Genomic DNA, 23,680 nt, shown 5'->3' with positions numbered 1-23,680 from the left:
CGCATGAACGATACAAACGGCGCGTCAGATTTAATACATCGATATAATACTCGTTACGTGCGGGCTGATCATCCCCACTTCGGTCTAGTTGATGCTGTTTCTTGACTGCGGATGATTGGCGCCTTGTTGGCCGCTATGCCGCCGTTGGGCCAGTATTGGGTCCAAATAGATCCGCCTCCCCAGGTCTAGTTGGATAGAGGTCCAGTAGAAGTTGCAGGACGATCCGTACACCGCGCCTAAGCTGGGGAATATGCGATGTTGATGCCCTACCGTGGAGCATCGGCTTGGTCTGCCGTATGCTTATACTTTGAGCCCAAGGATTCCTCTTGGGGGCAATGGGCAGGGCGCTGGGACCAGGAGCAGCAGTCGCATGGCACTATGCTGGCTGCAAAGGAGCAGCGAACACTTGTGGCGCGGTCCGAGGTGCAAAGGTAATTGTTGCGGCATCTTCCAAAGTAGCTTCCCGGTCGAGAGCAGCGTTCTCGGGCGCTGGTGGTATGGATATAGTCTGTTGAAAACACACGTCTTTGAATCTCTGGTGTGCGAATATCTCATTACATGATTGACCAATGTCTTGTAACCCTGTCCGTGGTAAAGCATATGTATTGGCTGCGTAGACCGCCTCACCCTCTAGGGCCCCCGGTGACTTGTCGCCTTGTTGATTTCGCCTCCTATCAATACCCAATGGCAAGCCCTACTCCTTGACACGTTTAGGAGGTCGCAGCAAGGAGTCATCTGGTAATCCGCTCCTCTTGGTGCCTGGGAGACTGCTTGTGCGAATGTCGTTGTCATCTTGACTGACTCTCCGATGGGGATATTCCACCTTGAGACCCTCAAAAGCGTTGGTATTGACGCGGTCGCCGGTAGTGAAGAATGTAGACTGAAGTGCCTGTGCAGCCGTGAGTCGTTTGGTGGGATCGTATTCCAAGAGTCCAGCGAGGAGCTTGTATCCCTCGGCGCCGAGGGATGTTAATGACGGACCCGATGACGCGCTCTGAGGAGCGTTAGAAATGGTGTTATAGTACCATTTTTCGAGGTTGGACGTGGAACTGCCGCTGGAGGAGTGGCTGTGGTGTTGGTGATGATGGTGGTGGTGGCTGTGGTGAGAGGGCGGTGATTGCAATGTGTTGAGTTGGTTAAACTCTGGCATCATGGGCAGCAGCGGCCACCTGCTGCGGGTGGGAATGCCCATGATGTCGACAATTTTCTGCATTTGGTTCCTCTGAAAGGGGACCGTTTTCTTACTGTCCATCTTTGCCTCCTCGCCCTTAAAGATGGGGCGAAGAGAAAGCAGTTCTGCGAAAATGCAACCCACGGCCCACAGATCAATGGCTGGTGTATAGTGGTATGAGCCGAGTATCAGCTCTGGCGCCCGGTACCAGATGGTGACAACGACTTTATCACCGCTGAATAACGAGTGCAGCGGCTTGTCGAATCGCCTGGCCAGACCCAAATCTCCAATCTTGACCTCCCCACCGGAAGTGACCATGATGTTGGCAGGTTTCAAATCACGATGCAGGACCCAGTTGGTGTGCAGGTACTGGCACCCGTTGAGCAGTTGAAACATGATGCTCTTGATGGTGGCCGGGGGAATAGGATGTCGGGGTTGCTGGGTGTGGTGGTGGATGATTTGCAACAAATCGTGCTCGGCGTACTCGAAAACCATGAAGATGCACTTGTCCTCGAGGAGCGTCTCCACGAGGCGGATGACGTTGTGGTGGCGAAGTTCGCTGCAGAGGCTCATTTCTCGAATGGCACTTTGCGAAATACCCGTGTAGCTGATCTGCTCGCCCTCCTTGTCGGGCTTGAACTTCTTGATGGCGACCTCCTGGCCGGCGGTGGCACTGCCGGAAGAGGCTCCTGACGGGGTGGTTGTCGTACGAACAGCTACGGTACTGACACGGCTGACGGCTTTATACACACGGCCATATGTGCCACTGCTGATGAATCCGACGATTCTGTACCGGTCCATGACCCGGAGCCGGGGATGGAAGGCTCCGGGGCGGTCATGGGTATCTGCATAGCGATGGTGAGCTGAGGATGAGCTAAACGGGTGCGAAGACGCCGAGGACGGGTGGTGGAACTGCGGTCCATTCCGCATTCGCAGAGGCATGGTGCTTGACGGTGGACAATGCAGAAAGGGAGGGGGGAAAGGGCCAAGTGCGAGGGAGGGCGAGAGAAGGAGACGATATCAACGGTGGTTGAGGTATGGAGTCGGAATCGTAGTGCCGAAGACGGCCCAGGCGTGCCTCGACGCGGAGACTCTTTTTTCCCGGTTCCTCACTCACGACAAAGAGGGACGGTGACAAGCTCGGGGCCAGACCAGGCGCATGGGAATGCACATGGACACAACAGAACGCAGAGCGCAAAGCAACGGACTGGAAGTTCAACAAAGGCTCGAGGCGCCGAGGGAAATCGGCCTGAATGGGGCAAAATGCCAAAATAGCCAAGCGGTCTGGCTCCCCGAGTCTCAAGATGCCACTTCTCACTTCTCCCGCAACTCGGCCCAACGAACAGACAACGCCCAGACAAGAGCCGCCCGGCCCGAGAATCCCCCCCGTTTTTTAATTTTTAATTTTTAATTTTTTAATTTTGGCTTCTTGCCTTTGCGCCCTTGCGCTTGCAATGTCGGCTACTTTCTCTCGCCCAACGCCACAGGCATGGGGCCAGCGGAGCAACAGACGCCATGAATTGTGGGCAAATGGAGATGGAGACGGAGCCCGTAGACAGACGACGCGGAGAAATGAATCTGTTTCAACGTACCTGCAAATGCATCCTGGACACTCCGTTTAAGGGACTGGTTTCTACTGATGGCATTGGCGTTTGGGCCAGTGGGCGGGTTCGTCAGGCTCATGCCGCCGATGCAACGCCGGGTGGCGGGAAGCAACAAGGACAGAACGGGCACGTACGAGTCGCCCTCGCCGGCTACTGTCGACCTCAGGACGCTTCGAGTCAGGACGCGTTGAGCAGAACGAGATCAAAAGGCCAGACGAGCAGTGTGTCGAACAGAAGTTGCCGGATGCCGCCGCGGCGCGACCATTCGCGATGGCACAAGCAGCGATGGTATTCCAGCCTCAACCAAGCTGGCGCCGGGGTGCTCGCACGAGCCTGACCGACCGGGTGCTTCCAAAAGCGATGAAACAGTATATCGTACAAAGGCTATTGTGCCGTGCGCGTGCCGTGCCGTGACGAATGACGAGCGGCCAGTGGCGAGCGGCGAATCAATCACGGCCTTTGCTGGCGCATACCCGACGATCGAGTCGCTTCAGAGTCAAGTGTGAATAATAAACTTGTATCAATGGCTCATTTGCTTGTTGACTTGCCAGGGTTCGGGCGTCGACAGCGGAGGCGGCCATGGATCCCCCGATCCAGGCGTGGAGATGAGACGGCACGACGGTGCTGCGCGTCGGCCCAAGTGGAACTGTCTCTGTCGCGAATCTGGACCGATTTGCCACCTCTGTATCATGAGAAGGAAGTTTTGACAATCGACATGCGCGATGCGACAGCAAGCTGTCTCGGTGTGGCAGGGCCAGCTTTGCCGAATGCCCCCGTCGCATGCTAAAAGCAACAAGTGCCGACCAATATGACTAAGCAGCCGCGCCAAGAAATGCACGACATCCTCGACTGCACTGCCGAGAACCGAGTGCATTTGAACATTTTAATTTCTCGACATCTTAACCATGTTTGACGTCTGAACTTGACACCACCCTCAGCTCCAACTCGTCAATATGGCATCACACCACTCTCGGTTGACATTAATGCCTTGACCAAGCCTGGTATTGGCTACACAGCAGCCTACATGACGGCACCACACATGCACTTTACGCAGTCAATCAACTTTCCCACCCAGGGCCAAGTTTATTGCGCTATGTAACGAATCAACTCATCATGAGCCGCCATACAACCAATTCTACTATTGCTTCGCCAAATGATGACTTCTTTTTTTTTTCCTTACCTTATCGCGGGCCTAGCTTCTCCAGCACCCGAGGCCCTTGTTCATCCCACTCAGCCTTGGTCACCCACATGCTCTCCTTGTCAGCCATAATGTTTGCCAACACCGCACCTCCAAGGAACACCATGTGTCTTCTCCTTGGCGGGTCTTCTATCCGCACCTTGAACTTGCCCAGCCTCTCGGGGTTGCCCTGCAGAGCCCTCGTAAGCCACAGCTGCTTCAGCTCCTTTTCCAGCCTTGACGGCAGGCCGGGGTACATGCTGCTGCCTCCTGACAAGACAATGGCCTTGAACAGAGAAGCGCGAATGTCCACATCGGCCGACTGGATCGTGTTGAACAGAAACTCGCCCAGCCCGGGGGATTCGCTATCCACAAGGTGAGGCTGAAACAGGCATTCGGGAGCTTCAAATCGCTCGCTGCCCACTCGAATAACACGCCCGTCGGGCAGGGTATAATTCTCTACAAGGACCGTGGTGTCTTCGCTCAACCGCTTGTCTAGTTCCAGGTCGTATGACACGTAGCACAGCTTCTCCTTGATCTGTCGGACAGTTTCGAAATCCGCCGTCCGGTTCAGAGCGTAGCCGCGGCGGAGGAGCAGCTTGATGAGGTTGCGGGTCACGTCGCGGCCGGCCACGTCTAATCTCTTGGTGAGGTGGTTGAGCACAACCGACTCGTACACTGGAACAATGTGTGTAACGCCGTCTCCCGAGTCGACAACGACACCCGAGCTCAGTCCTACATTGCAGAGTCAGTAAAAACACGAGAGAAATCAAACCCCCCCCTCCCGCACGTAGCCTCCATCGCATCAGCACGACGTACCCTGTGCGTACAGGGCCAAAACGGCCTGAATAGCCACGTAGACGCCCCCAAACCCGTACCGGTCAAACATGACCTCGCACATTTGCTCTCTGTTCTTCAGCGGGTTCATCGGCGGCTCCGTCAGCAGAATCTTCTGCCCATTCGTGTCCACCTTGAGCTTCTCGTAGAAGGTGTAGTCCCACAGGTGCTGCATATCGTCCCACTTCTTGACGATGCCGTTTTCCATGGGATAGCTGATCTGAAGCATGGTACGGGCCGCGGCCGCCTCGTCGCCGCACATGATGTCCTTGATGACGACATTGCTGTCGGTCCGTTCTTCCGATCGCAGAATGGGTCGGCCCACGATGGAGGGAAACTGGTGCTCGGGGAAGTTTTGTGCGGCATATCCGACCTTGAGGAAGCCGGTGCCGCCGTCGAGGACTGTCGTGCGGAGTAACTTGCGTTAGCTGCGGCTTGCTTTCTCCAGGAGAGCTGAGCTTCGTCGTAGCAGGCCGGACGTGCTCGTGGTTGGCGAAAACAGGAGGGAGAACGTACCAATGGGTGGAGTGTTGGCCATCTTCGCGACAGCTCAACCGTAGGACGGGGTGTTGACGAGGCCAAAGCTAGGGAGTTGGTGGTTGTGGGCAGCTCGAAGTGCCCGGGATGGAGATACGTCGTCAGCACCCAGGATAGTGGGGGTTTTCGAGTCGATTGTCGTCAGAGGTGGCTCAGCAACAACCAGACGGGTCACGTGATATCCCCGCGAGTGACATCCCGGGCAGCGTGAGTGTTTGAGATTATGAGCTACAAATAACCCTGGGCAAGCTTGTTGACTAGAGTTTGCACAGCAGATACTTTGCAAGATTTGGAACAAGATACTCTGCTTTTCCAACAATGGATTCAGAATCGTCCCCCCAGATGCGCATACTGCTCCTCAACCCCAATTCCTCCGAGGCCATGACCAGAGGGATGGTCCAGGCTGCCAAATCCACACCCGTATCCAATGTATGAATGCTACCGACACACAAAAATGCGGACGAATAGGGGACATGCTGACTCTCGCCGAGTCTGTAGAGATACGCTCCATGACAGCCAGCTCCAGAGCTCCACCGAGCATCGACAACAGTGAAGACATCCAAGCCAGCACAAAAGTCGTGCTGAGCGAGCTGCCAGCCGCAGATGCTGCCCGCAATAACTGGGATGCCATCCTGGTGGCCTGTTTCAGCGTCCACACCCTCGTTCCAGAGCTGTCAAATTGGTTTGACGGGCCGGTGACGGGCATTTTTGAAGCCAGCATCTTGACTGCCATGTCTCTGCTGCGGCCCGGTGAGCAATGGGGCATCGTGACAACGGGCAAGTTTTGGGAGAAACATCTCTCCGATGGCGTTTACGAATTCCTGGGCGTCGATGCAACAGGCCGCAGTACCAAGTTTGCTGGTGTGGCCTCGTCGGGCCTGACGGCAGGCGACTTCCATACCGTCCCACCGGAAGAGGTAAAGACGAAATTGAGCCTGGCCACCAAAGGCCTCCTTGAATCGGGCAAAATTGCTTGTGTCGTCATGGGCTGCGGAGGCATGGCAGGGCTGGAGGACATTATTCGGTCCACCGCAAAAGATGTATACGGGGAGAAGAGAGCCGGGGAGCTGTACATTGTGGATGGTGTCAAGGCAGGTATTATGCAACTGCATCAGAGCATAAATGCCGCAAAAACCTTTAAATAGACGCTATACTAGAAGTTTTGGAATACAAAATGAACGTCATCAGTCGCTAAAAGGAAAAAGGCAAAACTTGTTTTCTCGATTAATCCAAACGGCGTGTTCGTCCCCAAACCTCATCGGCATCCTTCTTCCCCCTCGTCTCAGGTACCCGAGCACCGACGAACAAGGCACCCAGCGCAGCCAGCCCGGCAAAGAGGAAGTACACCCACCCAGCTCCGCCAAACGCCTTGTTCAATGCGGTATTGATAATGGGGAAGAATTGAGCCACGATGAATGTTGCAATGTAATTGGCGGCCAGGCACCAGCTCTGAGTTGCCCCAACAGCCTCCTGTCCCACGAGCTCTGACGCCATGATGAAGGGCACTGGACCAAGGCCAACAGCGAAGAAGGCTACAAAGGCAAGAACAGCAATTGCTGATAGGACCTTGGCACCAAACACGATGGAGAGCGCCAAGGCTAGCGAGCTCGAACCTTGTCCCACGATGGAGATGAGTAAACACCTCTTGCGGCCCAGACGATCCGGCAACGGGGCACAAGCAATGGTCATGCCGAGATTGACGGCCGAGATGATGATGGTGAGCTTTGCAGAAGAAACCGGGAGCAAATCGGCGAGCAGGGAAACAGAATACATGATGATGGAATTGATGCCGCAAAACTGCTGCGTTATCATGATTCCGACGACGGCAATAATGGCAGGCCGTGTCTTTACGTCCTTGACAACCTCCATGAAACCCATGTGTCGAGTCGAGCCAGAGGCGGTAGGAGACAGTGGCGCAGTTCCATCAGTCTGACCCAAAAGACCTTCTTCCTCTGCCTCTCGAGCAGATGTGGCACCACTACCGCCACCGGCGCCCCAATGTGAGGTTTCTTCGTGGATATTGAATCCGCTCCCCCGAATGCGCTGCAGCGTCATCTTGGCCTTGGTAGGATCGCCATGCGCAGCTAGCCAGGCAGGGCTTTCGGGAACGACGAATAAGCCGAGAAACTGGGTCGTGGCGATGCAAACACCAATACCAAGAACCCATCTCCAGGCGTGGCCGTAGCTCAGAAAGTACCCCAAGGTCTGGGTGACGATGATGCCAACATTGATGGAAACTTGGGTCATGGCGCCGAATAGCCCTCGCTCGTCGGGGGGAGAAATCTCGCTGATGTAGAGGGGCACGATGACTGTGGAAGCTCCGGCTCCAAGACCCGAAACAAGACGGCCAACAGACATGGCGACGACGCTGCCGGCCAAGGCCTCGACGGCAGCGCCCACAATGTACAGCAAGGCCGTCGTTCTCATTGCAGGGAGTCGCCCCCGCTTTGAAGCAAACGGGCCGGCTGCCAGGGCGCCAGCGAGACCTCCGACGGTGAAGACGGAAGAGACGGTAGCAAAGGCGGCTTCGCTCATGGGGATACATTCTGGTAGCCAGCCAGAAGACCCTCCGGTCCTGTCAGCTTTGCCAGCAGCCTCCTTGATCCAGCCGGCAACGCGGGAGGCAGTGGAGATGGATTTTTTCTGACAGGTAATGACATCTTGAGGGGCGTTGAGTTCGGCCTGGGAATGGTTAGTTGGGTGATCCAAGAGCTGTCATGATGGCGTCTCTGGAGGAGTGGCCACAGCTGTCAACAGTCGTAGAGTCGACACTTACTAGATGAAAGCCAAACTGCAGCGATGCAAGGGTGGCGACGACGATGAGTACTATCAGATAAGCGGTGATGTCGTGTAGGCACTGCCGGATGCCGCGTCCCGCCATTGTCAGTCGTGAGAATGGAGATGATGGTGATGATGGTGACGATGGAGATGATGGACGCGATCCATGTGGGCACGGTTAAGTGTAGTGGGCCTCCCGATGTCGCTAGTCAAGGGACCCACTATTTACTTAAACTGGACCAAGTATCGACAGGCATTGCGAGTCCAGACTCCAGATGTCTGGACGACATCTGCCATCTGGGCCCTTCAACAACGTTGCCTGGCAGCCATTGCGCCAAAGAGCCCATCACTTGTCACAAGACAGCTCATCGAAATCATAGGCCGGCAGGAGTCCCTCCATTCTGTGACCACGGAAAAGATGTGAATTCGGTCCGACTAGCAGTAACCACCACGGCGGGTTGGTGGCGAAACTGGCTCGGCACTCATATCATAGTGCCATCGATGGGCAGACGGTCTATTTTTCTGGCCTCTTACTGTTCTTGGATTGTTAAAGCCCAATACTGTGTTATCAGATGTTACGCTTGCACGATACTTGTATCGTGCTTGTTCTCGACTTTGAATTTGTGTTGCAGGGACTTGACACAATGTTGTACTTGAGAAAAAATGATAAAACCATGGATGATACGTACCACCAAGTCGCGCTACCCTCTTCAAAGTTTATCTTGACGAGGTGGTGACAAGGAGCTTCTTGGCCTTGATGGCGGCCTTGACGGAACAAACAGAGTGCTGCGTCGGCAAGCCACGCGTGCGTCATCTCCCCCCATCTTTACAGCTCAACATTGTCCATTAAATTTAAAATTTACGGTACGAGGCAGCACTAGACCGTATAGCATTTTGGCACGGTGCTATCTGGAACAGGCGAGGCGAACCAGGCGCAGACACACTTGAAGGTTTACGACTAACACCATGTCAACCTAGATCAAGTTACCACGGTCAAGCTTAAAAACGCCACACCCAAGGGTAGAAAATTCAACACCAAGTATAAAACATCATTGGCCCTCCTTGAGAAAATTTCCTCAATAACCGCTCAGAGACTAGCACTTGGTTGCGACAAGACCGAAAATTGTGGTCGATTATTCAACGACATCAGTCTCATCCACAGAAACGAAACTCATATCGCACCTCTATCTGACCAACATGAGGTCATGGCTAGATTCCACCCCTCGTCCTTTCACTTCTCCTCCTTTTAATTCTCCTCCTCTTTCTACTCCTCCTCTTTCTACTCCTCCTTCTTCTACTCCTCCTTCTTCTACTCCTTCTCCTTCTACCCCTTCTCCTCCTTCCTATACCAACTCTAATCACATCAACGGCAAATACAATGCCCATCAAGACTCCGAGTTCAAGGGTGGATATGTAGACATCAGAATGCAAAAAGACGTCAACTTTTGCCCAGAGAAAGGGGACATCGAAAAGATTCACAAGGATGGACCCTGGGTAGCAGCGATAATCTTCCGCGTCAAGGACCTGCCAGCAGCTATGAAGCAAGGCCTGTATTGCTCGCAAGACAATGTGGATCTCAGTGGCTGCTGCTTTTACGATGATTTACAATCAATGCCGCCAGCGTTTCAAGATTGGGGGCTAAGGCTTCAAGATTGGGGCTTCACACATGCTCGCAGGTTCCAGCTTATTGACCTAGCTGAGAATCCCCAGTGGAAGGCAACATTATTTGTCGTCTCACGTGGAATCAAGCCCCTTTGTCGATTTCGCATCCAGACTATCTCAGTTAATAATATTCTTGGTACGGCTGCTTTTACTCGAGACGAAAAATTGGCCTATATGTATAATCGAGCGGAGCCTGAGCGAAATTTTAATGCAATCTACGACGGTATGCCGCTCCGTGGCTGGTGGCCGTGGCCTAAGAATTCAAGTGTCTCGGACGACCAAGAAACCTCCCTATTGGCAAGATTCAAGACTATACTTGAGGGAAGTGGCTATTGACCGGCACGCGTTCGGGATAGATGGCATACCAGAGGAAGTCTACTGAATTGAGGCTAGTATATGTTTTCAAGTGCTGAATACTAGACTTAGAAGTTGGATTTAATAAACCAGACTTAAAAAATAAATCTTTGCCACGGATAAAGACGCTGCCGCAAGTTGTCGCCTAGTCCCAGCAACCATTCCAACACGATGTAATTAGGGTTAGGGTCAGGGTCAACCCTAGAATCTCTACCAGCTACTAGGGGACTAGCATAGCTGGTATTTCATCCCGGCCTATAGCTAGACAGTTGTTTATTGTCAAATTCTGGTTCATCGCAGGTGGACATGCCTGGAAACAAGGGGCATCTTTTTGCCATGTGGAGAAACTTTTCAAAGTCTTTAGCCATTGTCTCGGGAATTGCCGTGTAATTCCACCAGACACTTTGCCGGGGAAATGAATAGCCTCTCTCATTTGCTGTCATTTGACACCCTGCCAAGTGCGGGGTTTAACCCGGGACCTGTTGTATGTACATGAGGTCATCCGTCGCTAGTCAGAGCAAAGCTGTTTGCCGTGGTTCATCAGATGCCGTGCCTCCTTTTCGACAACGATTCATGCCTTCATCGGCCACCCAGTCAAGTTCGTTTCAGAAGAGTTGTAATGCCGATCCTGGCGTTTAACCCACCAATCGCCTCCCGCCCGGGCACAATGCCATGGCGCTGTTCTGGTCGTGGAGGTGTGAGAGCCAGCATCTCTCGACGCAAGCCCTGGCTGAAATAACGCCATCTCCAGCCAACACCACCAATCACGTCCAGTCGCCAGGAATACGGACATAGATTCTTCGCTGGTCCCGAGCCGATCAAGGTGAATTGTTTGGCGGGCTTATTCTTTTTGCTAGGTCCGCTTGCCCCCCCTACGATTTACTGCGTTTAAGCTGTCCCAGGATATAGTAAGGTAGTGTATAGTAGAGTATGTTCACCTATTTTGACGTATATACTAATAGATTATAATATATTGCAATATCAATGTATATGTATCGTGATATATAGTGTACCTAGCGAAAAGAGTCATCCCGCCGAGCAATTCACCGGCGATGGAACGCTGTGTGTGCAGAGTGCCTGGATGCAGACATGAGTGGCAATGCTTCCCATGGCCGTCACCTCTCACAGGACCTTGGCTGAGCCAAGAGCTCCTTTGTTCCCACTGTTCTTAGCCGCTGACGAGATCTGCACTGTATTTGGAGGGTCACCGAGTCAAAGAGAAACCACGAGGCTTCTTGTCCACGCAGCCACAACGCAAACGCCACGACGTTGGAGAAAGGCCCCCTTCGGATCGGCGCTAGACACGAACAGCTTCCGATGGTATGGGGCGTCTGATGTCACTGGGTATATATCGTCGTCTCTAACCTCCAAGGGCTTGAGTTTGCGAAACCTCAAGCCGTCTTATTAGAGACAGAGCAAGCGCCGGCTTCTGGCCTGATGAACATCAACACCTCATTGTCCCGCGTTTCCATATTCCACAAGCATGACCAGATTGACGGTGCTTCTCACAGCTCTGCTACTGTTGTTAAGTCAGCAGGGTGCATCGGTGCTAGTTCCAGATTCCTTCTCCGACACCATATCAAGACTACCAACTTGTGCTGTGAGTAGCTTTTCTACCAACAGTAGTGTTTCCGACAGCTTACCAGGGCACATATGAAACTAGCTTGGTTGCTTGATTCCCGCAGTCTCCAACTCGACCTGTTCCATCGCAGATGCTGCTTGTATTTGTGCCACGGCCAACTACGACCTTATTCAGGGGCTGGCTACACCGTGTATCCTGAACTCCTGTAGCCCTCCCGAGGCTTTATGTAACTACCTATCCCCCAAGTCTTTGGTTCTCATTGTGGCGCTAATACCACTAATAGTCACCAAGAACCTCACCGAGACGGCATGTGGCCATCCTACGAGGGACAGGTCTTCCGAATATAGTGCCTTGGCCATCTCCGTGGGCGTCACGTCTAGCATTTTTGTTGGAGTACGCATCATATACAAGGTATTCTTCTGCCATGACAACAGACTAGGTTACGATGATTGGGCCATTCTCATGGCATTTCTGGTTAATGTACCAAGCATAACTATCAATGTTCACGGCTTAGCCGCCTATGGACTTGGCAGAGACATCTGGACTCTGACTCCAGACGACATAATTACCTTTATCGAGTTCTTTCTCATTGACGAGGTTCTCTACTTGGCCATGGTATCGCTCGTAAAGCTGAGCCTGTCACTGTTCTATCTCCGCATCTTTCCGGGGACGACTATCCGGCGGCTGTTATGGGCAACAGCTCTTTTCAATGTCGCCTTTGGTATCGCGTTCGTTACTACGGCCATCTTTCAGTGCACGCCAATCAGCTACACATGGACCCAGTACATTGATCACTCGCTGCCTGGCCACTGCATCGATCGCAACGCTTGGGGATGGAGCAACGGCGCCTTGAGCATTGCCCTCGACGCTTGGATGATACTCATCCCGCTTAGTCAAGTGCCACGACTTAGACTGCATTGGAAACAAAAGGTGGGAGTTGCCATCATGTTCTTCATGGGGACCTTGTAAGTATCTCTACCTGCGCGCCAACTGGCTTCGTCTGTTGACATGTGCGTTTCTCAAACTCAGCATCACCGTTATATCCATCTTGCGACTGCATACGCTCATTTATTTTGACAGCTCCACAAATCCAACTTGGGACGTGTGGATTGTTGTCTGGTGGTCAACGATAGAAATCGACGTCGGCATAATATGCACCTGTCTGCCGAGCATTCGTCTGATTCTGGTGCGCATGTGGCCGCGACATTTTACCCATGAGTCGAGATATTTAAGACATGGAACGCCTCCTGCTGGCCAGGAAGCCTTGAATACGGGCAAGAGCCTTCCGCAATCAAGTATTGATATTCTTTTGGACGACTGTAGAGTGTAGATGCCGCAATGAGACTTCTCCTTACGTATGTGTTTAGCATGTTTACATGGTGAGAGAGTGCGACCATCATGATCCACCCGTTGATGGATTCCTCAGAGACCAACAGGATTCTGGAGGAATACATGGCAAGGGGGTCAATACTAAAGGGTACATTTTCTTTCTACACAGAGGTGAAACTAGCGTCATGCAACTGCCCCTGGCGATGGGGGCTGCCGTCAGCATTTCGAATGCCGAAACTGACCTTGTCTGATGCCGACGGCGGACGCTGATTCTTGCCGCATTTCTTTTCCGGATCGTCCCAAAACGGCGGGAGCTTAACGGGACTAGATACGGGGTTATACGGGACAGCTGCTACGGAGCGGCATTATCAACACGTCTAGGTTATCAGTCATTGGTCATTGCAAGTAGTAAAGAGCAGACTTGTCCTGGGCAATGAGCCTATCCAGATAGGAATTTTAGTAACGTCATCTATACGGCTACTACGTATGTAATGAGATTTAGCCGAGTGAACCATGGTAGCTTTAGCAGGGCTGTGGCGTGAAGCTTTTGAGGCTTTTCAGACCATTCTGCGATACCGGCATTATCCGCAGCGTAGGGGCTGCTGAGGCGGGGCAGATTCCGCCTCTAGGAGTTTGACGGCCAATGATTTGGGGCGCAATTGAGTTCCAGCTAGACTACCAATGAAGGATTAATGTGTAGACTGCTTTGCGATGTGTGTTTACATAATATTACGACTCGTTCATCCCACATTCCGCCGCGCGGGTTTGCTCTATGAGGGCCTCCGGGCTTTCTTCTGAGAGACTGCAGATAGAATGGAAAGTTGCACAGGAAAAATGGAGAAATTGCAACGGCGACAAAAAGAATGGCCGTATATTATCCAACTGAACATCCCCAGCTCCCGGGGATGGCCATTCGCGCTACCGGCTTGAATAATACCGTGGTGTTGCATCTGAAGCCGTTGATTCACACATATACAAGATTTTAAAACACCAACGTATTGTAATATAATGGCAGAATGACCCTGTAGCGCTCGCTGTCGAAAAGTCAAGCAGCCAAGTGGTTTTCTAGATAATGAGGAGGATGATGGGCATCTGATTGAGTGCCAGTATATAAGACTTCTTAAGCAATATGAAGAAGAATATATATTAATGCTCCATATTGAGATGAAACAGGCTGTAATTCTGCAGCTAGACATGTTTAGTCAGGGGCCAATTCCACTCCTCAATTCCATATCTGCCAATGGCAAGACTATTTCGAAAACGTAACATGCCTGTTTACATTTGGTGAACGCGACTAATACATGCAGTCTTTGGTAACTGCTACCATTATGACAGCAAAAAATGCCCATCTGTTCTTTCCATACGAGCCGTTGATCTACATGCTTAGATTCCCCGCAGAATCGCAGCACTATACACATCATATTTCCACAAGAGACTGTACAGTTTTAAAAGAACGGTCAAATCAACTTCTCAGTAACCCTCTCTTCCACGTCGGAACCCCAAACTCTCTTGTTGGTCTGCAATACCCGCATGGGGATGATGGCAGGCGTGCCGGACTGAATCTCTTTGCTGCGGATCACCGTCTTCTCCTTGACGACGCGCCAGCCAAACGTGTTGGTCCACTGACATAGTGTCTCGCTCAAGATTGCATCGAGCCACGGGCAGTCGGATGTGAGATGCTTGACGTCCAGCTCGCCCGACTGCTAAGCAGGCTTCGTCTCCTCCCTTGCGATGTCGAGAAGTTCCTTATCGTACACAATGTGGGCTACAAACCAGTAGCAAGTGTTTTGTTCGTGTGTAATGCTCCTGTGCGAGGAATAGAACAATTAGTAAAAGAAAATGCTACGTCCTGGCCGTGGGCAAATATAAGAAAATACGGGAGGGAAAGTGAGGCTTTTGTCTCTGTACTTACGCGAAGGAGAATAGGAATAATAAGCCGATTCGTTACTTGTTATCGATTTTAAGTATATTAATTTATATAAGAATATCTGGAGGTACTTAAATAAAAAGAACTAGTTACTACGCTAATTTTCTGGTAAATTAATAAAGAATTTCTTATAAACAGCTTAAAAATACCTTAGAAAAGCTATTTAAGTTTAATATTAAATAAATAAAAGAACTACTTTTTATATAAATATTTAATAAAAAAATAAACTAAATTATTAAAATTAAAAGTATTATTTTTATATAATATATATTTTTAGTTTTTAAAAGTATTTAGCTTTATTTTAAATATAATATATATAAAAATATATAAAATATATAAAAATATATAAAATATATAAAATATATAAAAATATATAAAATATATAAAAATATATAAAAATATATAAAAATATATAAAAACATATAAAATATATAAAAATATATAAAAATATATAAAAATATATAAAAATATATAAAAATATATAAAATATATAAATATATAAAAATATATTAATGTTTGGTTAATTCGCTCTGTAGTCAAATGAAATTACACGCATAATACTAGTATCATGCAAGCGTAAAATCTAAAACAGTATTAGGCTGTACCAGGCCAAGGACAGTAAGAAACTAGAAAAGTAGACCATCTTAGCACAATTAGTGCCGCGCCGTGGCCCGCTAGCCGCGGCCACCTCACGATAGCCTCAGCTACTGTCATGTAGTTAAACCTTGTATGTTATCGTGACTTCGCGGCCGTGACTCACGCCGAGTCACGCCGAAAACCTAAAATGCCCACACACGCAGTATATATCTGCAAGGTCTGCCCTCTCCCGTATTCCGAGTCGATCCTGCATCCAAGTCATCTGCCTCTTCTGCTATCAAGACCCAACACAACCAATCGTGAGTCGCTGCTCCTACACACACACATCTCCCACAAGCACTTGCTGACATCCACCACAGCTATCTACAAACAACAACAACAAGATGACCAAGCATGACAAGAAGCCCAACACAAGTAGGTTGCCTATTACAACCTTCAAGGGTCAAAGCTAACAAGGCCCAGTGGGCAACGCAGCTATCAACGGATTAGAAGCCCTCCGCAACAGAAGGGATGCCTGCCTCAAGGCCAAAAATCCTAATTCTAAGGAAATCAAAGAGGTTACAAAGATAATCAGGAATTTAAAAAAAAAGGCCTCCAAAAACGCTGAACCAAAGCGTAGCACCAAGGAAGCTGTGAGACTAGCCACAAAAAGGGCCAACAAGGCTAGCAAAGCCAAGGCCAAAGAGGCCAAAAAGGCCAAAAAGGCCTACAAGGCCAAAGCTGCCAAATAAATCTGTATTAGCGGTTTTACCTCTTCTAGAGGGGATATAAAAATATATAAAAATATATAAAAATATATAAAAATATATAAAAATATATAAAAATATATAAAAATATATAAAATATATAAAAATATATAAAAATATATAAAAATATATAAAAATATATAAAAATATAATTTAAATTTATATTATTTTTTATTTAATTATATTTTAATAATTAATACTAATTATTAATTATTTTATTTTATAATTAATATAATAATAAAAATCCCAGAATATAATCCTGCTTTTATCTAATCTAGTATATCCCCTGGGTTATTAGAATACTATTAGTTAAGTCTTAACCACCAATTATCCGTATTCAGCTTATTGGCAAAGCAGATCCAGATGTCTGGTCGCGACTTCCCACAATCTCGCTTAGTGCTGTCCATGCAGACAAACTGGAGACGGCACCTGGGGGCTTTTCTCCTTTCCTCTTCATCCAAACATCAAATACAATGTTTTTGGCGGCAAACTTACAACATGGCGTGAGTGCACTTTTGGCTTTTGAGAACAAATTGACTTGCCACTGACACGTCCATAGTCAAAGAACATTCACTATCAAGGCAGCAGCGCGCCGAGCTCGCCACACCGCCGAGCCCCCCTCCCCCCCTCAACCCGGTCCTGAGGAGGCCGCGGCAACCGAGCACCGGGATGCCTCTGGGACGTGTTTTCTCATGGTTACGCCGGACGTCAACTGCGCACTCCATGTGCTTTCCGACTTTCTGAGTACGTTTGCTCGCTGGTCCCAAGAGACGAAGCAAGCAGAGCTGACAGCGCTGGAACTAGCCATGCTTCGTCCCATTCTTCTGCTGTGGAATGTCTAGCTTCGTCTGGGCAAGAAGATTGCCCTCTTCTCCCTCTCCATCATTACCAAGGCCGCAGCCATAGCTCGAGCAGCCGACATTGGCGCTACGCAAAAGTCCAACGGGTTGCCCGACAGCACGTATCTGTGGTTCTGGAGTTCCCTCCAGTCGTTCCTGTGTATGTTTACTCGCTGCCTATTGCCCGGTCTCATTGCTAACCAATGTCTCGTGAGAACGTAGGCGTCGTAGTCTTGTGTGCGGCTGCCTTTCGCCAGCTCTTTGTGGCCTCGACACGATTAAACAGAAACCCGGTTCGCAAACCAACGAGAAGTTGCTACGAGCGCACGGCGTCGAATTTCGGGTCCAGATTCACACGCAGCCGAACCACATTACAAAGGAGGTTGACTTTCGCGTCACACAGCATACAGGTTGATGTGTGCCCCAGAGTGTTAAGGCTAGGCTTCAGCGTCAGCCCGAGTGAGAAAGAGGCCAATGGTAGACCCTAGGCCATGCTCTGCTTATCCCGTTACCCGCGTGGTGTTGTGTGATGGACAGATGGTGACTTGACAAGTTGATATTCCACCCTGCAGCCATGGCAAGGCACGACATGCAGCATGTACGGAGTATATGTATGTACCTTGTGCTCTGCAGCCCCCCGTGTTGGCCTGCAATAAACAGCCACCAATGAAAACTGTCGGATGATGGCTTGCCGAGAAATCAGCGCGTTGGTTGTGTCCTGACTGGGGCCGTGATGCTGCGACGTTGACGTCGACCAGGTAGGCTTACGTCGTATTGTCTGACACCCGCGCCGGCTCAAACCGTTAAATGATGCTACGGCCCAATTCGACAACGTAAGAGCTGTTGCAGCAGGGTAGCAACGGAATGATGCGGCTGTTGGTCCACCCCAGTTGTGCAGTTTGGAATTCTGCATCCGTCATCCCTCATGGACAATGCCATGTGCAGTTACAATAGTACTCTCATGCATGTAATCACATATAACGGCCACTAGCAGTACTTCGATGTCCGTGCCCCGATCAGCTCGTCGCCTCGCCCCTGGCCCAGGTTTTTTCATCAACACCACCCATCTAGCTGCTACATGAAGCATTACCGTCCGCGAGCCCGCCTCTCTGACCTCGTCTAGCATGAACCCGATTCCCATCGTCCTGTGGGCTTGCCTCTTGCTGCTCGGCGCGGTGGCTGTGCCGTCGTGCTACTCTCTGTTCCGCAATTACCTGGCCGCTCGCAAGATCGGCCTTCGCTTCCATGTCATCCCCATCAGCCATCTCAACCACTTCTGGATGCTCATTGACAGAAAGGTTCTTGGCTATGTCAAGCTCGTTTTTGGCGAGAGCGCTTTTACGCGTTACAACTGGATGGGCTGGGAGCTGCACGACCGATACTACTCCCACCATGAACTGGGCGATGCCTTCATGCTGGTCACGCCCGGCCGCAACTGGCTGTATGTCGGCCATCCGGAGATCGTCATGGAAATCGTTCGCCGAAGGGACGACTTTCCACGATGCGTCGAGCTCACTCAGGTCCTTGATGTTTTTGGCCCCAGCGTCGGCAGCGTACGTCTCCTCTTGTTGATCCCGAATGCCAAACCCTGCAGAGTGAATCCCATTTATACATTTTGGTTGTTGGTCCATGGCTTGCTCACTGTGCAAATAGGTCGAGGGCCAGCGATGGGTGCAGCAGCGAAAGCTCATGGCCTCGTGCTTCAATGAGCGCTACAACGAGCTTGTCTGGTCCGAAAGCATATCGCAGGCAACCGACATGATTCGGTGCTGGTCATCGCGTCCGTTGGTACGAAGCACGGCCGACGACCTCCGCGGCCTGTCGCTCGGTGTGCTGGCCAAGGCTGGCTTTGGCAAGTCGTTCAAGTTCCAAGGCTACGAGGAAACGTCGCATGCCGACCCTGCAGCGAGCTACAAGGACTCTCTCCAGCTGATACTGGAAAACTGCATCCTGCTCATTGCCATGGGGCCCAAGTTCTTCACAAACACGCCCTGGTTGCCGTTCAAATGGCGGCAACTTGGAGAGGCCGTCAAGGCCTTCCAGAGGGCCATGACGGACATGTACGAGTCGGAGAAGCGCAAGGTTGCCGAGGGCACGTCTGACGAAGGTACCAGGCGTACCTTCTTGTCATCCCTCGCCAAAGCGTCGCTTGATGCCAAGCAGGGCGAGGGCCTCACGGAGCGGGAGATTTACGGAAACATCTTCGTCATCAACTTTGCCGGCCACGACACAGCATCCCATGTCTTCACCTTTGCCGTGTATTTCCTGGCGTCCAACCCGGCAGTGCAGGACTGGGTGTCGGAGGAACTCCGTCATGTGCTGGGCGACCGGCCGCCGCACGAATGGAACTACACGACGGATTTTCCTAGGCTCAAGCGCTGTCTGGCTGTCCTTTACGAAAGCATGCGGTTGTATACCCCTGTTCCCGTCACCAAGTGGACGCGGGACAAGGCGCAAACTCTAGATGTCGGGGACAAGACACTTGTCCTCCCGCCCAACACCATGATATGCCTGGCGTATTCCTCGCTACAGACTGATCCCAGATGGTGGGGTTCAGACTCGCTTACCTGGCGGCCGTCTCGCTTTATAAAAGGCGAGGGGACAGACTTGGATGCCGAAGTGTTTGTTCAGCCGAGACGCGGCACATTTATTGGCTGGTCGGAGGGTGCGCGCGACTGTCCGGGCAGAAAGTTTTCGCAGGTCGAGTTTGTGGCTACCATGGCGTCGCTCTTGCGCGATTGGCGTGTAGACCCGGTGGTTTTTGAAGGGGAGACGATGGAGGGCGCGCGCAGGAGAGTCCTCGACCTTATTGAGGAGGAGTCTGCCATGGTGTTGTTGATTCAGATGCTGCATCCGGAGAAGGCGCCGCTTGTTTGGTCAACGAGGGAATCGTAGCAAGCCTTGTCTCAGGATACAAAAGCAGCCAGGCGGTAATTAATCAGATTTATGGCACCCGAATTGCCTAACGTAACTACTTCTAGGGCAATAGATGAATGGCAACTCTTTTCCATAGTCTCTGTCCACGGGAATATAAGGGGCTACAGTTGCTGTTCAAGTAGAGTCTGGTGCTTTCTTTCCGTAACACTGTACTTTGGAACTTGAAACAGCAGCAATTCAGTCCATTGTATCTACCGAGATTTACAAGGAGTCGATGATCGATCCCGTGCTTGGTTCCTCTACTATACTTGCCTACAGGAATGGACATGCACTGCCACACTGAAAACTAGCTTCGCCATGGCACAGTGTTGAAATCACTTGTTGTGTAAGATACAGTCAAACATTATCTTATCCATTGTATATGTCAGGCCAGCAGTAAAACTCAGGGTTTGAGTGGCTTTCAAGCTAGTCCAGCCAGGAACGTGCTCAACAATGGAGAAACGGACATGACGAATGAGAAGACGACCGAGAGACTTGAATAAACGAGTGATGTATTTGAAAGATTCTCATACTGGATTTCAATTTTCCTTGTGCATTTCAGCGTCAACGACAGGACGAACTGTTTCCAAGCTCATGGGGCCAGACATAACAAGTCCCTTCTCAGCCCCAGAAGAAGACTTCAGTAGAAACGAGCGACGTGAATGTTGAAAATGACCTGAAACAGCTACTTATCAAGGTCTTCGACCATTTTCTTGACTGCGTGAATGGCAAAACAAGCAGCGGTAAGGGTAGGATTGCAAGCATTCGCCTTGGGAATGACACCACACCCTCCGAGCACCACGTTTGGATGCTTCCACATTTGGCCATACTGATTGACCACGCTCCTCTCGTCGGCCTTGTCACCGATGCCAGCCTTGTATGTGCCGCAGATATGCAGGGCGGACCCTTGGGGCATGTTCTTATGCACGTCTTCCTTGCTGATTATGGCGCCAAGTCTATTGGCCACCGTTACCATGCTACCCCGGAGTTAGTCTGGAGTATACCTGGGGGACAAGCAAACAAGGAGATTATAATATTCTTGGTAACTTACTCCGCCCGCATGTCCGCCTGTCGCTGGCTCTTGTCCTCTGTAAAGTGGAATGTTGGCTGTAGATGAGTTAGCTCAACGTGAGTTTTGCTTTTGCCGTGGGCGCGACAGAAAAGCTCAAGCCGCAAGGATGGGAGGATTTGTATGCTCACCTGCGGCATTCCAAACTCGTCCCGATTATTGGTTGAGAACTCGACGCAGTTGTGGCCGTTTTCTTCGGTATACCCGAACCAACGCAGGTCTACGACTCTGCGCTGGTCAATGTCTGCAGGGACTTGGCCGTAGCCAAAAGCATCCCGGTGAATCTGAGTGTGCCAGCGCTTGTTAGTCTTGCTCTTCGTGTCCGTAAATACATACGAATAGTAGCATTGGGGGTCTGGGTCGTCGGCAGGAAAGGGCAGCGGGTCGAGTTGGAAAGTCTTGACATGTTTGGCGACCTTGTCTTTCAACTCGGTCCTGAGCGCCACCCACGAAGCATTGGCTTGCTGTTCGTCTCTTTTCTCTGCTTTCTCTCTTTCAATCCAATACTTGGGCGCGGTTGTATTCCAGAAGTCGCCCCAGACTTTCGGGAGGTCCTCTTTTCTTGGCTTGTTGGTGATATTGGTATCTTTTACCGGACGGCGTGTAGGATTCTTGGGGTCAAAAGGCTTCTCATCAACCACAGGGGGTTGAGTCATGACATTTTCGACATGCTCCTTCCACAACTCGACCTGGCAGAAAGCCATGGTTTGCTCCGTCAAGTTCTTGCCCTGTTTGGAGGTGTTAGCAGTCGGTATCAGGAGTAGAATAAAGGTCACCTAGGAGGCGGTCAGTCTGTAAAAGTGTACATACCAATTCTTTCACATAATATGAGGGCTTCTTGTCGTCAGTTGTAAAGCCTGAATTCCAAAGGATGCCTGGTGTAAGGACAGCGCCGGCACAGATGACAAATTTGTCCGCTGTAACATTGTACACGGCGTTTGTAAGTAAATGCTTCAGACTGGCACTGACGACTTTGACATTTTTGTCCTTGTCTTCAGCCAGGTTCAGTTTGACACATTGAGTATTTGGCCACACCTCAAACTTGTCATTCAAAGTTATTGGGTCACGCTCCCAGGCCCGTGTCGGCGGCACTTTGCTATACTTGGGATCTGACAACTTTTCCCGATGTCCGCGCACGCCGGAATCAAGGATCGTCGCTGGGCACGTCCACTCGACGTAGTTTGTATTGTCCGGGCTCTTATTCCGACGGCATGCAAGGGGCATGGCCTTGATGGGACGATCATTAAAAGCCTTCTCCAGGGTATGCATAATGAGGTGCTGCCGAACCGAGTGATCAAATGCTGTTGTTGTAGTGTTGAAAAGATGCTCGGCACGATCATAATTTTTATAGACCTCCGTGAAACCTGGCTGCTGCTCGTCTAGATGCTGCCTTGGCGTGCAGCATGTCCAGTGCGATCCCATGCCGCCCACAACACGGCTTGCAGCGGCCTCGGCAAGATTTTCATTTGCTTTTTGCGCCGGGTTTTGGCCATTTCTGATATACTGGGTGGCAATATCTCCGGTGGGAACCGATAGATGCTGCAATTGGCCCTGTAGCAATGTAAGTAAACATGAATCCTTGACAGGTTTTTTTTTGGAACTCGTTGTCGACAAACCTTGACAACACTATCAACCAATGCCTTATATTAGCCCAGAGGTCGTCATCGTGGCTCGTACCATGGCCGGGAAGGATCCTTACTTGGTAAAGAGACTAATATCTTTTTGAACAGCAACGCTATTCTTTTTATGCTCGCCGATCCGGAACGAATCCCTGGAAAAGGAAAAAGAAGTCGAGCATGAGTATCATGGCTTGAAAATGATGGGGACATGGGAAAATTCAACTGACTGTGGTCCAACATCGACCATGAGAATCTGTAAATCTTCCCTGTTTTTTAACTGAGCATTCACGAGCTCACGGGCAAAGACGGCGCCGATAGGCCCCGAACCCACGATGAGAACATCGACCTTGACTGGCAATGCTGGCTTCTCTTCTTTTTGCGTCTGGTTGGTAGGCATTGTAATGTTATAATCCTCACAATATATGCTTTTTTTTAAAAAAAAAAGGAATTGAAGTTTTTAAACTACCAAGAGAGCTATGGTTGTAGGTTGGCGCCCCAGTTTGATAACAGGCAATGCCATCGACTTTATATCCGGCAAAGTCGTAGCTTTCTGGTGTGATTATGAGCACACAGTGCTTATCCGAGGAGAAAGCATAAATTCGACAAGCTTTGGTCTTGTAACCAACATTGAAAATTGCAACCAACATCGAAAATTGCGACCAACATCGAAAATTCAGCCAGCCACAGCCTACAAAACAAGCCTCTGTTGGACATGGCTGACGTCTTGTACGAATCTAGAATGCACATTCACTGCAGCAAACTGACTCTTCACCTAGATGCAAACCACAGAATAAACAGCTGAGTGAGTGGTGTGGGCTCTTTTGCGAGCCTGGATTGCAATGTACATGTCCTCTGCCATGAGATGAGTTTTTACCTAGATAGATGTGTCAGAATAAGCGGCTGATAGACGTGGCTGGCCTCTTGTAAGAACTTGGA

The 23,680-nt window shown here is 50.5% G+C and overlaps 10 protein-coding genes across 10 annotated transcripts; 6 read left to right on the top strand and 4 right to left on the bottom strand.

The window, feature by feature from the left end:
* Positions 1–694: 694 nt before the first annotated feature.
* Positions 695–2,113, bottom strand: MAA_08045 (protein kinase; the record flags this gene model as incomplete). Its single annotated transcript, XM_007826043.1, has 1 exon — positions 695–2,113. The coding sequence occupies one exon, from the start codon at positions 2,111–2,113 to the stop codon at positions 695–697; it is 1,419 nt and encodes a 472-aa protein (XP_007824234.1).
* Positions 2,114–3,956: 1,843 nt separating this feature from the next.
* On the bottom strand, positions 3,957–5,327 carry MAA_08046 (actin-related protein 2; the record flags this gene model as incomplete). The annotated part of the gene is made up of 3 exons (XM_007826044.1): positions 3,957–4,687; positions 4,772–5,191; positions 5,306–5,327. 3 exons carry the CDS (start codon positions 5,325–5,327, stop codon positions 3,957–3,959), a joined length of 1,173 nt encoding a protein of 390 aa, XP_007824235.1.
* A 317-nt stretch (positions 5,328–5,644) lies between these two features.
* MAA_08047 (hydantoin racemase) lies at positions 5,645–6,471 on the top strand (the record flags this gene model as incomplete). The annotated part of the gene is made up of 2 exons (XM_007826045.2): positions 5,645–5,755; positions 5,818–6,471. 2 exons carry the CDS (start codon positions 5,645–5,647, stop codon positions 6,469–6,471), a joined length of 765 nt encoding a protein of 254 aa, XP_007824236.2.
* A 79-nt stretch (positions 6,472–6,550) lies between these two features.
* Positions 6,551–8,207, bottom strand: MAA_08048 (Major facilitator superfamily domain protein; the record flags this gene model as incomplete). Its single annotated transcript, XM_007826046.1, has 2 exons — positions 6,551–8,008; positions 8,103–8,207. 2 exons carry the CDS (start codon positions 8,205–8,207, stop codon positions 6,551–6,553), a joined length of 1,563 nt encoding a protein of 520 aa, XP_007824237.1.
* A 1,094-nt stretch (positions 8,208–9,301) lies between these two features.
* On the top strand, positions 9,302–10,102 carry MAA_08049 (uncharacterized protein; the record flags this gene model as incomplete). Its single annotated transcript, XM_007826047.1, has 1 exon — positions 9,302–10,102. One exon carries the CDS (start codon positions 9,302–9,304, stop codon positions 10,100–10,102), a length of 801 nt encoding a protein of 266 aa, XP_007824238.1.
* Positions 10,103–11,557: 1,455 nt separating this feature from the next.
* MAA_08050 (Extracellular membrane protein, 8-cysteine region, CFEM) lies at positions 11,558–12,671 on the top strand (the record flags this gene model as incomplete). Its single annotated transcript, XM_007826048.2, has 3 exons — positions 11,558–11,720; positions 11,806–11,928; positions 11,986–12,671. 3 exons carry the CDS (start codon positions 11,558–11,560, stop codon positions 12,669–12,671), a joined length of 972 nt encoding a protein of 323 aa, XP_007824239.2.
* A 3,267-nt stretch (positions 12,672–15,938) lies between these two features.
* Positions 15,939–16,286, top strand: MAA_11161 (F-box domain-containing protein; the record flags this gene model as incomplete). The annotated part of the gene is made up of 2 exons (XM_011413127.1): positions 15,939–15,969; positions 16,018–16,286. The coding sequence occupies 2 exons, from the start codon at positions 15,939–15,941 to the stop codon at positions 16,284–16,286; spliced, it is 300 nt and encodes a 99-aa protein (XP_011411429.1).
* Positions 16,287–16,799: 513 nt separating this feature from the next.
* On the top strand, positions 16,800–17,143 carry MAA_08051 (uncharacterized protein; the record flags this gene model as incomplete). The annotated part of the gene is made up of 2 exons (XM_007826049.1): positions 16,800–16,804; positions 16,861–17,143. 2 exons carry the CDS (start codon positions 16,800–16,802, stop codon positions 17,141–17,143), a joined length of 288 nt encoding a protein of 95 aa, XP_007824240.1.
* Positions 17,144–18,264: 1,121 nt separating this feature from the next.
* Positions 18,265–20,035, top strand: MAA_08052 (Cytochrome P450 CYP5328A1; the record flags this gene model as incomplete). The annotated part of the gene is made up of 2 exons (XM_007826050.1): positions 18,265–18,693; positions 18,794–20,035. The coding sequence occupies 2 exons, from the start codon at positions 18,265–18,267 to the stop codon at positions 20,033–20,035; spliced, it is 1,671 nt and encodes a 556-aa protein (XP_007824241.1).
* A 706-nt stretch (positions 20,036–20,741) lies between these two features.
* On the bottom strand, positions 20,742–23,141 carry MAA_08053 (pyranose 2-oxidase; the record flags this gene model as incomplete). The annotated part of the gene is made up of 6 exons (XM_007826051.2): positions 20,742–21,033; positions 21,108–21,163; positions 21,257–21,853; positions 21,936–22,676; positions 22,742–22,751; positions 22,972–23,141. The coding sequence occupies 6 exons, from the start codon at positions 23,139–23,141 to the stop codon at positions 20,742–20,744; spliced, it is 1,866 nt and encodes a 621-aa protein (XP_007824242.2).
* Positions 23,142–23,680: the final 539 nt, after the last annotated feature.

The sequence above is a fragment of the Metarhizium robertsii genome, assembly GCF_000187425.2.
Source record: "Metarhizium robertsii ARSEF 23 chromosome Unknown MAA_Scf_4, whole genome shotgun sequence".
Taxonomy (NCBI): Eukaryota; Fungi; Ascomycota; class Sordariomycetes; order Hypocreales; family Clavicipitaceae; genus Metarhizium; species Metarhizium robertsii.
Note: the sequence above shows the minus strand (reverse complement) of the source record. Positions and strands in the feature narration are given on the sequence as shown.